Source organism: Eucyclogobius newberryi, unplaced genomic scaffold, assembly GCF_026437365.1.
Source record: "Eucyclogobius newberryi isolate DKJ021-1_F unplaced genomic scaffold, fEucNew1.0.hap1 SCAF_9, whole genome shotgun sequence".
NCBI lineage: Eukaryota > Metazoa > Chordata > Actinopteri > Gobiiformes > Gobiidae > Eucyclogobius > Eucyclogobius newberryi.
This window is the reverse complement of record NW_027316532.1, coordinates 29,412,753-29,427,034: the sequence shown is the minus strand read 5'-3', so window position 1 is coordinate 29,427,034 and position 14,282 is coordinate 29,412,753. Positions and strand designations below refer to the sequence as shown.

Genomic DNA, 14,282 nt, shown 5'->3' with positions numbered 1-14,282 from the left:
TTAAAGCGGATGGCACAAATCCAGAATCGCATAGGACAAACTGTTATTTTTGCATGACTTTGGTTTAGTCCACATGCATTTGAATTGTGTTGCAAAGAATATTCAATTTGCACTTATCTCTTCAGCACCTTTCCCTTTAGAGCCTCAATTGTCCTAGTAGCGGCTTGACAATGTTTCTCTATGATATATTGTCTGGAATTCCTCATTGTAGTCGTGCTCTGATGTACATGGCAATTAAATTCAACCTCCAAAGACATTGCTCAAGCTTCTGTTACTTCCACCATTTTTGCACTGCTTTCAATCACTGTCTCCTTCTTGCCGCTTGTTCTCCATTACTTTTACTTCCCTCTCCCTTTCGTACCCCTTTCCATTCCCTTCATGTTAATAAGCAGCGTAATGGTGTAGCGTACAATTCCTGGCTGGGAAGTTAATTAAAATGGCAAGTCACATCCCACACAGTCAAAACAACAGAGGCCCACTAAAACAGAGATGCGTTAAAGGAAGAAAAGTAGTGAGTTGGTTATTGTGAATGAGGTTCTGGTGATTTTGTGGAGATGAAAACAATCTTCCTGCAAATTAAACAAGAGATTTTGATCATTTGTGGTTACGTAAGAAAATAAGGTGTGTCCTTAATGTCTTTAGCGATATTGGCCTTCATGTTACTAGTGTAATTGCCGTACTTTTCGGACTTTAAGATGCTACTTTTTTCCCACGCTTTGAACCCTGTGGCCCATACAACGGTGCGTCGAATCTATAGATTTTTACTGGCTAACTGTCACCGGGGAGCACTCTAGCAGGAAACGCAAGCATTTGACACACTGTAGAAGAAGACGTCAGCGGACAGTGACAAGTCGTGTTCTCTGTATAATAAGCTTCAAAACGCTGTGTGTTCTATTACAATCAGACTCATATTCACGGACAAAAGAGTCTAATGAGGAATTGAATCTAGACGGTGGCTAAATGCAAAGTGGAGCGCACGGGTGCACTACGAGACCCCCTGTTCAAAAGACAACCGGCGCTGGCTTTTATTCAGGAGCGCTCTATAGCCCGAAAATTGCGGTATGTTAGTTTGAATCAGCTGTGAAGTTGTAAAGTTCATAAGTTCATTTTCTACTACCTCTTAATGCTATTTATGTGATCTAGTTTTCACGCTTTCTAGTACCATGTCTCTTTCTTATCTGAAAATAAGTCAAATAAGCTGGTACCAAACTCACCCACGGCATCAGCTCAACTGCAATTCTACCCAGAATTGCTCTCCACAGTTTGCCAAAAAGTCCTCTAATGGAAAGTAGGGAATGGTTGACATCTGCCTATTCCCCACTAACTAGAAATCCAACCCTGAATGATGCTACAGGGGTTAGCAGCGCCATGCATCGAACGCACGCTTCGGCAACAGTGGGCCAGCTGTTGCTATGGTTACTTCGTTTCTCAGTTCGCTTGCATAGACCGCAAAAACTGTCATTATCCTGTATGCTGGATAGGAGTGAGAGAGACAATAACGTAGAACGGAGAGATGGAAGCCAAAGGGGAGGGGTTGTGTGTGGGGGTGTCGTTCGTCACAAAGCCAACCATTCTCCCATCTCCGCCATCATCAAAATTTACCCCCGTATTTGTGCCAATCTGAACTGTATGCTCACCTTGCTCCTCACTTCTGTCAGTATAGTCTTTGCTGTAGGTTAAAAGCAGTGCTGTCACTTTATAATTGGTTGAACGACTTTATTTACATGCTTTACATGTCTTGTAAAGAAAAGTGTCACCAACCAGCTGTTGGACAACTAGAAAAATATCTCATAATTGCATTTATTTAAAAGTACAAGTTACATATGCCACAGTGACAGCAGCTCAAAGTTTTCTAGAATATATGCAAACAATTTGTCATGAGACAAAACAATATTACCAACTGCAGTGCTGTGTTTGTCCAAAATCCCCCCGATAGGAAACAAGCTGCACTGCATTGTGAACTAACTTTTAAATCTAGAGTATAGCATTGCAATTTCAGTATGATTTCAATATCACAATTTCACCAGCAGTTTTCTCCCTGTATTCTAAAGTTAGCTATGGTAAGCCCTCGATTCTGTTTATGCTCTACATCAGGGGTGTCAAACTCATTTTGGGCCGGTGGCCAAATTTGGACACTCATGAAAATAAAACAATAAAAAATAAATAGCTTGAGTCTTTATTCATGCATTAGCAGCGTGGTGCAGGAATATGGAGTGATAGGATTTCTGATGTGCAATGTTGACATTACAGACCTGTAAATATGAGCTCACTATTTTTTATAGTCAGCTTAGTGAGAATAAAGTATTCATTCTCTCACAGTCAGAGCTCACAGCAGCTTCACTCTGTCATGTTGATACTTTATTACACTCTGACCTGTGTTTTTTACCTGTTGTCCAGGTTTTACACTAGTTTGGATGGTTTCCTCACAGAGCATCGTCATATAAGTTTGTTTTGTTGTTGTTAGCTCCACATTAGCGCCGCTTTTAAGCACTGCTCTAACGTCCACAAAACCTTTCTTCCTTCCACGTGTTTCCCAAAGCCACACGTCTTTGCCCGCTCATAACTCTGCTTAAGTCAAATCTGTAAAGTTTTGTGCAAGTCGGCCCACAGCCCTTGGCTCTGGACGAGACACTCTAGTCGCACAGAAGCGCCGAGTAGCCTGGAAAAGGTGCCGCTGCTGTAAAGGACTGTGGGAGTCATAATTCCAGCAATAAAAAAACGCTATATATTGGAAATAAATAAATACAAATTAGAATGTTTAGCAGGCCAGATTGAAACGTCATCCGGACCGAGGGTTGTGTGAGAGTGGACTCTGAAATTATCTTCTTGTTGAATAGGTTTTGTTTACACTATATTATTTACTCCTGTAAAACATATTTGTTTTTTACCACCTTAATGTCTCTGTACATTGTCCCTTCAAATAAAGACTAAACTAAAACTAAACATGATGTCGTTAGGAACCAAAGCATTAACTTTCAGTGCTATACTTAAAGATGACATGGAGCTGTAGTTACCAATGAAATCTGATTGAAAGCCTGTGATCATTTAGATAGGCTTAGTGCCATGTGTGAAAGATAAAAACTCAGAGATTGTGCCTATTTGACCAAATTGTCACCAGCTTTCAGGATCATCAGCCTTCAGTTCTACACGAGGAACTTAAGAGTCTTATGACCTATCAATACCTATATCAATTGAATCGGCATATGAGCACACAACATCATCTGTGTTCGGTCCACCTGCCAGTGCTTGCCAGATCATTGCACTCTATATTGAAACGCTATCAGTACTTTGACACTATGGAATGGCCGTAATCGTCCCGGCCCATAGAAGCGACCTTTTCCTGCAAATGCAGCGCTTCCTGTTTGTGTGAGACGAGGTCCACATCAGAGGAGCTACAATGTGAACTAATTACATGGCCGTGTAAATAGCAGGCGCCCTGCTGATATGCCCTGTGCACTGCATGATTTCCCCTGGTGCACCCGGGCCTGTTTACTCTGCCTTCCTTGCTCTGAGTGTGTTTGACCTGTACATGAAGCTGTATATACTTGCGTGTGCAGTAACCTGTGAGGGGTGTTTTATTGAGCCACAAGCCTAAAAAGCGGTGCGTCTCGCATTTGAAGGAGGCAGTACCAGTTCTTCCAAATGAAAGGCTCTGGCCTATGTTTCCGTCTGACGCAGCTCTCCGGAGGGGCCCACCTCATATTGCTGTGGCTGTCGGCTGGACATGGCAACACAAACAGCACTAAACTAAACTGCCTGCCTCAGAAAAAGCACAGCATTGTCGAGATAGTGCCCTCAGACATCCCTCTGTTGTGTAGATGGCTTGACTCCTGCTTGGAGGGGACAAAAGGGAAATAAGACCTAACTATATAAGGAAAATGTCATTATGAAGTTTTTGTTGCACCGTTGCAGTGTATTTGAGCACAATAGAGTGCAATTTTTTTTGTCTTGACCTGATGAAACTGTCTGTGTCTACTCTACTACTCAGGTAATATTGTCCGCAGGTTGGGCCAGAGCAATTTTCCGTGTAAAAGTATTTAAGAATACAAAGCCCTCCATGTTCTGTGGAGCTGCTGGTTTGGCTGCTGAGACCTGACAGCCCTGGCTTGGACACTAACATGAAAGTTTGTGGTTAAATGTAATGCTACTGGAACTTCATCATATTTCACCATAGACACCATTTCACCATGGATTTTACTCATCTTTTCTGTGTTAAGCTTGGATTATACTTCCCGCATGTAAATTCCGCGTGGAAATGAGACGTGCGGGGGGCAACGGGGAAGACATTGGCAGTATTTATAGTCTGCGCGGGATTCATGTGGTGTCAACAGTAGAAATCTGAGCTAGCTGCTGGGAAATCCCGCTAATTTCCACGCAGAACCGTCCGTTACAATTTGCTCCATGATGCCAACACAGAAAATCAAGTCGTGCGCCGATGAGGCATGACGGCAAAAAAGGACAATGCCGTGCCAACCATAAACCTAACTTTAATGTGACTTTAATTGGTGGTTTAATGAGGATGTAGTGAATCAATTTTGATCAGTAAAGATAGTCATTTTACCTTATGAAGGCTAATTCAGTCCTATGTGACTAGGACTGCAACTAACAATTATTTTTGGTAATCGATTAAACTAGCAATCGTTTTTTTTGATTATTCGATTAGTTGGTTGGATCACAATTTGTACAAAATTGGACCAAGATGGAGCTAAAAAGATGCCACTTGAGAACTTTATTGACTATATTTAAAACTAAAATATTTTTCATTAAAACACTCAAATAATCAGTTAGTTGTGATTCATTGATTCACATTTGTTTCAGTCCTATGTAACAAATACTTCATTACTTCAACAAAATATGTTCAATTTTGGAATTAAAAACATCACCTCTTTTCTGAGTTTTGAGCTCAGTTAGATACCAACAAAAAATAGTAATGGGAACATTTTCTTCATATATGGTGCACTTTGCAGTGTTTGTTTTGGGTTCTGACCACTGTAGACACCTCGGAAATGCTGGGGAGTTTCAAATTGTTTTCTCAATAGCGTTGTGGATTTGCCGAAAGCCTCAACTGTCTCTGTGAGAGAGGAATATAGTCTTGCAGATTGTTGTTCCATAATATTACATTTGGGTTGTAAATAGTGCACGTGATGAAAGAGCAGTCTGTGAAGTTGCAAGTACAAAGTAAATCCTATCACTGACAATCACATGTTGCATAAAGATAAAATAAAGATTATTCAAAGCGTTCTTTTGCTAAAACAGAAATCCTGTACACATGAATAACAGTGTAGTTGAGAGGATTTGCTCAAGAATGGATGGAGTCAAATCTGCATGGCACTGAAATAAGTAGACACTACCAGAAAGTAAGAGTAAATTGTCAGCCAAGTAAATGAAATGTTTTTATTTTTTTTGGAAAATGTGATGTAAATAAAATGTAATGTTCTTTGTTGCTATGGTATGTTTTATGTGGGAAAATGACACAGGAAGGTTCAGTTTTTTCTCTATAGTTACTTTCCACCTCTATAATTTTGTTCACCTTTTTTTGTGTGTGTTTAGTGTAGTTGAAGTATTTTTCTCCTGCCAGGTCCAATCATTAGTGGAATTACATCTCCTGCTGTCTCATTTTAAGACTATACTAGGTCTTTGAATGGTGCTTTTCAAATGGTTGGCGTGGCCGGAGCTCAAAGTGCAATCAAAACTAATCACATCTCTCTTGTTTTGTCGCCCGCAGCACCCCACACTGCACCCTATGGGAGCACTGGAAGCTCGGACGCCCCACTGGCCTGCCGGTACCTCGTCCTGGCCCTGTCGTCCTTCATCAGCGTCTACTAACCGGGACCCAAACACTCAACAATGACTGTCCAGAGCATTTATCAATCTTTTCGGACATTTGCTAATGGCTGGAGTCTAAACTTGTATGTTGAAAACAACCTGATAGGGAAATAATCACTGTCATTATTTTCTTTTGTGAATTTTATGTCATGTAAATACTATATGATGATGTTTCATTTTTTATGGTTTGAAGTTTTTCGAGAATGAGTTTTCAACATCACCCCATCTCCTGTCATATCCAAGAACTTGCAAGATCGTAGACCTCTTTCATGCGGAGGTGCAAAATTTAAAATTAGGTTGTTGTTTTTCTTTAGAGAATTTACCCTACCAATGTTGTATTGAATGTACTATGGCTTGTGGAACAAAGACTTATAGATTCCTAACAATACCGATTTTGATTATGAGGTGTGCTTAAAATTGTATCACAAAAAAAAACACAAAAAAATGAAAAGAACAAAATGTGGCGGGGATTTCGGGGAACCTGTGTTGTCTTATATAGATGGATGCAGTGTTGAAGTTGTCGTATTCTACAAAATGGGTCCTTATGAGTTACTCTAGCTGCCGAACAGCTTTGCTCAGGCAGCCGTCGAAGTAGCAAAGTATAATGTATTGTATCTTTATATTTTACTATAGTGTAGGCTTTGTTTGTCAAGTGGGACCAGCTTTTCTCATTCACACATTAACTCATTTCTGTACAGTATAAAAGGAGGAACATGTTTACATTTATAAATATACTATATTCTCCATACCTTGGGACTTGAATGTTACCATTAAGTGGCAAAGTTTGTTTCTTCTATGAAAAAATGCAGCTGTTTGAAGCGATGGGAATCTGAACATTTGTATTTTATGTTTATGTTTGTTTGATTTTTTTGGATGCTGCCAATTAATATCTTTTGGATAACACAAACCATTGCTATCTTGGCTTTTTTGGCACCACTGTTTGGCATGATTTGTTAATTTAATTATTCCAGAGCAGCTTATTGCACCATTTAAAGATATTAAAACTCTAAATGCCATGGTTATTCATACATAATAAGTAATAATAATCAGACACAGATCATTTGCACTATGAGTAAACGAAAATAAAAGAGGACATAGCCCATTGCTTCCACGGTGCGTCTTCAAAATAAAAGTCTTACCACAAACAAAACTAACCCTGATCATTTACTCCAGAGGGGTTTCTCAACATGGCATATGATTCATCTTTTAGTATCTTTTCAACCCATGGTGTAAAACAAAATACGGTACTGTACTGTAATGCCTTAAAGAACCATGAACATCAAAATTGACATGTTTTGAAGCCACAAATAACCTTCTTCTTTTTTAGCCACATTTACGATGGCTGTGTAGACATCCTCCATCAGTGTTCAGATTAGGCGATATATTCTCAAGATTATATCAAACTAACCAAGTTGTATTTGATAAATGCAGTGCGTCTTAACAGTAGTCCCCCTTGTGTTAGCATATGGTATTTCCCCCCAGTTTTTACAATTCAAATGAAGTCCTGTATTTTGACTACTAACTGCAAACCTATACAAAATAGCCATCGCAGTTAAAGACTTAAAGCACAAACGCACTGTTCTGAAATTGTATTGTGGTGTTTTATTTTGAAATCTGCGGTATATTTTTATTTTATCGTTTGTACTTGTTATAATCAGCTTGTTTTGACAAATTATGAAACAACTGCACCGTATGATCTTGTTTCAGTGTTAAGCTATAATGAAAACTGTTTCAGAAGTATATTTATTATCTTACTTTATGAAAACAATGTATAATGACAGATGTAAAACTACGTGATATTATTTGAATGAATCACAAAGTGGCATAGGTTACAAAGTTGTCGAGTTCATTTTAGATGCCATAATTGTACTGAGTTTATTTTCTTTTGTCTGAGTACAATTTTTAAAAAATGAATATTTGCAATCTGTATACCACAATTCAAGTAAAGTTTAGGACACTGTAAAAGAAATGAAGTTGATGAGACTTGTCATACAGTCCTTATGTCATATTAAAATAGTTAAACATTTAAAAAGTAGCAGCGACTTTGAAATTTGTGCACATCAAACATCACAGGGAGTGGAGCTCAACAGTGACCACCACCGCTTGGTTACGGACGTCAATTTCCCATTAATATTTCCCATATAGATTCAGAAAAAATATTTTAAATGTTATAACGTTTGCTCGGGGCTAATCAGCTCTATGGTATGAGCGCCCAATACACCCATCATTTTATTTAAAATCTGTTTGCAAAACGTTAGAAACCGCAAACCGCGTCAAGGACATTAGTCAACACAGAGCTTCTTAGTCTCCGCCGTGCAGTTTAACTCTTTATATTAAAATAATTCTAAATCCCTTAAGCAAAAATTAAAGAAAAATGTTCTTCCGGAACTAAAATAAATTCTGCTGAAGGAGAAGTTATTTTGGTCATGGTAAAACTGGGATTACTGTGGTTAGCAAAGCCCTGTAGCCACACAGTACTTGGTCTGATATCCCTTCCAGATTGGCAAGTAGGGAATGGAGTTTTGACATATTTGCGTGTGTGGGTTTTGTTCTCTAAATGCACCAATCGAGTCTTGTTCCCGTTTAAATGATCCCCGAGGTGACCGTTACATTATCAGCCTGCTACATTTTCTGACGTGTCGCTTCTGTTGTACTTTCATTGGGCGCGCAGTGTCCTAACCTTTCTGTAATTGGGTTTGTACCTACTTTTTGAAACCGCGAGGGTGTGAACCAATATAACAGTATTATAGAGCTGAATCAATGTGTGTATATTTGGAGAAAATAGAGGAGCCAGTCTAGTCCTAGATTTTACACAGAGTGTTTGACGATGTGCAGAGTATGGTTGTGCTGCATGTCCAAGTTAACCTGTGTTTTTGAGGTGGCCATTTTACAAGTGCTCATACTTATTCTTATGACTGGACACAACTTATTTGGTTTTCAGTTGGACCTGGTCTAAAATACATACCTCTTATTGACCACCAGGAGTTCTTTTCTGTGTTTTCTATGATTGACATTGATGAGAAAATAAAATATCCGGCTCATGATGGCACCGTCGTAATTGCCTGGACCGCTGTTGGAAGCTTGTCTAAGCAGTCACGGCCGTACTGCATGAAATGTAATGGATGTTGATTCTTTTTAATAATGGTATTAACAAGTCCCTTTTATCAAATCACTATTATTTGCAATAAAAGTCTTCATGTTACAATACATTAATCTGCATCTGAGTTTATGGGCTGTTTAATAGGTTTGTTATTGCCAGTCTAGACGCAAACAAATACAGCAGTGCAGTGACGTTGCATTGACTGCAGTTGTGGACAGTAACTGAAGTATACAAAAGTGGATCTTTTTTATGGATCTGTATTTTATGTACTTTTTGTTTTATGTGTCTTACTTTACTTCAGTGGACACTTCTTACTCAAGTCCCGACTTTGAGCAAAAGAAATGGCAAAACATATATTAAGAATTCAATTGCTCATGTTGATAAAAGATAAAATATAAAAATACTTCATGTACAGGCACTTCATGTACAAGCACTACTTTTACTTAAGATATATGAAACTTTTACTTTACTTCTAGTTTTACAAAAAAAATCATCCTGTAGCTTTATGTTTTCTCAGAGACAGATGTGAGGCTCATTCTGCTTTCTGATTCACTTCACTACCATCTTCAGATTTATTAACCTTCTATAAAATGTATTTATGTTTATGATTAAAGGGGATTTTGGAAACAGTTGTTGAGACATCTAACATATGAAAGTGTGTACATTTAGTTATAAAACAGATCCAGAATCAGGAACCAGTTAAAGATGATGTAATATCAAAACACATTGACAAAAATAACACATTTCTACAACATATACAATCATCGATTATACAATGCAACATATACAATCATCGATTATACAATGCAACATATACAATCATCAATTATACAATGCAACATATACAATCATCAATTAAACAATGCAACATATACAATCATCAATTAAACAATGCAACATATACAATCATCAATTAAACAATGCAACATATACGATCATCAATTATACAATGCAACATATACAATCATCAATTAAACAATGCAACATATACAATCATCAATTAAACAATGCAACATATACGATCATCAATTATACAATGCAACATATACAATCATCAATTAAACAATGCAACATATACAATCATCAATTATACAATGCAACATATACAATCATCAATTAAACAATGCAACATATACAATCATCAATTAAACAATGCAACATATACAATCATCAATTATACAACGCAACATATACAATCATCAATTAAACAATGCAACATATACAATCATCAATTAAACAATGCAACATATACGATCATCAATTATACAATGCAACATATACGATCATCAATTAAACAATGCAACATATACGATCATCAATTAAACAATGCAACATATACGATCATCAATTATACAATGCAACATATACGATCATCAATTAAACAATGCAACATATACAATCATCAATTATACAATGCAACATATACAATCATCAATTATACAATGCAACATATACAATCATCAATTAAACAATGCAACATATACAATCATCAATTAAACAATGCAACATATACAATCATCAATTATACAACGCAACATATACAATCATTAATTATACAACGCTACATATACAATCATCAATTAAACAACGCAACATATACGATCATCAATTAAACAATGCAACATATACGATCATCAATTATACAATGCAACATATACGATCATCAATTAAACAATGCAACATATACAATCATCAATTAAACAATGCAACATATACAATCATCAATTAAACAATGCAACATATACAATCATCAATTATACAATGCAACATATACAATCATCAATTAAACAATGCAACATATACAATCATCAATTATACAATGCAACATATACAATCATCAATTATACAATGCAACATATACAATCATCAATTATACAATGCAACATATACAATCATCAATTATACAATGCAACATATACAATCATCAATTATACAATGCAACATATACAATCATCAATTAAACAATGCAACACATACAATCATCAAGAAAATGTAAACCATTATATTTGAAATGCAATTATTTTATTTGTAGAATGTAATGCTCTTAAGGGGTTACATTTGGCATGATCAAAGATGGCTACGCTCTGTATAAAGTAGGTTAATTTGTCAAATGATTCATGCTCATTTGCATTAAACAATTCACCCTTTCTCTTGAAAAAGGCTTTGTAATTGGTATGTAACTTGTTTGCATTCCTTCATGTAAAATGACACAACCAGAACAAGGGAAGTAACCGATGTCGACGCCCCGAGGCAACTTCCTGAAACCTTCTGCCTGTTTGCTGTTCTCCCACAGCAGCAGGACTGTCAGACACAGCTGCTGCAGGTGTCAAGACCCCAGGTACTTTCTATGTCTATACATCTGACTATTATGAGTTGTGGTGATGATGTGCTGCACATTTAATAACTGTTTCAATTCAATTTATTTTTGTAATGCCCAACAGCAGCAGCAGTTTCCTCAAGGGGCAACTATACATACAATCCATGTCAAACAAAAAACGACAACAACAAGAACAGAGAAATGTCGGTGTAATAATCCCTCATTCGTCCAGGAGAAATGAAAGTTTTGAATGTAAAAAACATGCTGACCTTCATCTTACAGTTAAAGTCCCATAAACCTGTTAATGATGGTATTTTTTTTATTTTTTAAGTTAATAATAGAAAAATTAAAATGAAAGTCATAACTGTATGTTTAACGTTTTTCCCTTAAAAGAAAACAGAGAAACATTATTAAACGTGTTTGTAAATCCCTTCAATGGTTAAATATGTCTCTGGGTAGTAAACCAGCCTTGCAACATTGCTGGCATCGATCCTTTTTTAATATTTGGCACTGTTAAATGTTTTTGCATGTGAATATATGGCCTTATTTAACAAAAGAAAAAGAGTTTGGGTCTGTTTTTCTGACAGTGTATTTTCACAAGTGAGCTGCAGGGGGAGCTCTATCGCTAAAGTTACTTTGTTTTGCTTACAAAAAACAAAATAAATCTGAAATGTTCTCATGAAGTTGACGTTTGTTGTCTTTTGCCTCTTCTCAGGAGGTGTCACTGTTTGAATAGCTGTTTCAGTCTTAAAGTTAATAAAACAGCGGCAAGTTTTCATGACTACGCCAATTCTATTATTAAAAAGCCATTTTAGTTTCCCTGCAGTCTACCACATGCAGCTCGTGCCAAAGCATAAAATGAATGGTGCTGAAGTTGCCAGCGCTATCTGGATAATTTATTTGAATTCAGGGTCAGTCTGTTTCCCTGTTGCAATTAAATGACCTAAATTAGCTGAGTTGTTTACCCAGGATGCTAATACAAAACAACAGCGACAGCACACTTGTTCATAAGTGAGAGGTTTCTGGCGTGCAAGGCTGCGTTAGCCTGTTCCTCTGCTGTTGAGTCGTCTTAATTGTGGCGTCTTATTCATGTTTGATCTGTCCCCTTTGGCCTTGCGCGCAAATCCACTCAAGCCAAGATGGCCAGATGCCACTGTACATAGGATTATCCAGCGTTTATTCTGCACTGCCACCATTATCGTCGCAGACTCACTTTATTACAATTATGGACTTCCCACAAAGCTCTGGAGTCGATTAGGCTCTTCTTACAGGTTTGTATTGTCATAGGATGTAACATATTCTACACTTTATTTTGGGTCAAGGGTCAACAATACATAGTTACATAAAAGCTTTAATATTTCATGAAACTGTCTCATCATTCTACAAATAAAAATGTGTCTTTCTTCTAAAATGTAAAAAAAAAAAAAAAAGTAAGATATCGGTGCTGGGTCAAAACGGACTCAGAATAACAACATTTGCAATTAAAAGCTATTTTTTTTTATTTTTGAGAAGTAATTTTTTATTCTGAAATAGATGCAAACGGCTGTCCTATTATCGGAGGGTTTGCAATTACATATCTGACACTGCCTTGTTCAATGCATTCAGTCTAGAGTGTGGACCGCATAAAGAATCAATTCAAAATAATGGTCTTCGGTCCAAAAGGGTCCAAACAGGCCCAAACAGGCCCACTGGGATGAACAAGAAATACACTAACACTAAAAGAGAACCTTTCCACTCTTAAAACAGCTTTTATTGAAGCTGTGACATTGCTCTACATTCTACAGTCTCATGTTCATATTTGAATGCTTCTTGTCCTTTTGCTATTTGAAACACGCTAAAAGCCATAAAAATTTGTTGATATGTTCAGTTCTTTGCCGTAGACTCTAAATATCCAAAATACTGTCATAACCGGGATATTCGAGCACATGTAAAAGCTTTCAAAGACCCAGAGTCAGGAAGAAGTTAAAACATGTTTCAATTAATCCAAAATAGGTAAAACAAATCACAGTTCAGGAGGCAAAAATCATCAAAATCGTTCATTCTAGGAAATACAGGATGAACACAAGGAGAAAAAGAGGAAGGAAAGACACAAATTGAATAGTGGGTGTGGCACATTAGGGGCGGAGCAGTAATCAAAGGCAGGAAGTGATTCCAAACATGTTTGACATAAAAAAAAACATGGATGTATTAAATTACCAGTAGTTCCATGGTCAAACAAAGCAAAAGGACATGATGGGACATGAAGTGCTCATTCAACTGCACATGCCTTCACACATGAAAGGGGGAGTGCCTTGTTAAAGGGCACAATGGCACTACGAAATGCTGGCAGAAAGAATAAAACTATTGTATTAATGATGTTGATTTCATATAGTTATTGTGTAAATGTCCTGAGTTAAACACATGGAAACCCAACATAATGAGCTTTAAGTTAAACCCACTAAAGTGAAGTGCTCAGGAGACATAAAAAGAGGCCATGCCGCCAACGTCTTCCACAGATTGTTATCTCACCTCCTGCTCTCTGCTCAAAGCTCAGGAACAAACTCTGTCCCTTTTAAATGGGAGATAAGAGGATTTTAAATATTAATGCCGAGCGTGTCGAGAGTCCCCACCTGGAATTTTAAAATTTTAAATCCAACTCGGTGCCTTAAACACTTCTGCAGTGCATTCATCAGCAGTTTGGACTCATTATAAAGTATCATTGATGAAACTCCAGTTCGGGGAGGACATGGGCCATGCTAAATAGCATTTTAAAATGATATTTCCACCAAAATTGGACAAAATGAATCTCATTAGATTTTGTAATAATTATTCATGTGCTGCTATGTGGCCAGGCCACTGCACGTGAATTAGAATCTGGCTCAGACAAACATTTTATATTATATTATTTGTTTATTCGATGAGGAAAGTGCATGTTAATGTATGTATATGACACACATGCTGTAAACACGCCAGATTGTAGCCATGGGATCATTTCCATCCATTGCCTTTCACAAACACATTCTCATTCATACACCAGCACTTGGACACTGGCGCTGAGTG

The 14,282-nt window shown here is 37.2% G+C and overlaps 1 protein-coding gene across 4 annotated transcripts in view; it reads left to right on the top strand.

Moving 5' to 3' along the window:
- The window catches only part of negr1 (neuronal growth regulator 1), a 166,754-nt gene extending 157,721 nt beyond the window's left edge, over positions 1 to 9,033 (top strand). For all 4 annotated transcript variants that reach the window (XM_072437980.1, XM_072437981.1, XM_072437982.1 and 1 more), the window contains one exon: positions 5,726 to 9,033. In XM_072437980.1, the coding sequence (XP_072294081.1) occupies positions 5,726 to 5,826 (101 nt within the window). In that variant the 3' untranslated portion in view covers positions 5,827 to 9,033. The remainder of the gene's footprint in view (positions 1 to 5,725) is intronic.
- Positions 9,034 to 14,282: the final 5,249 nt, after the last annotated feature.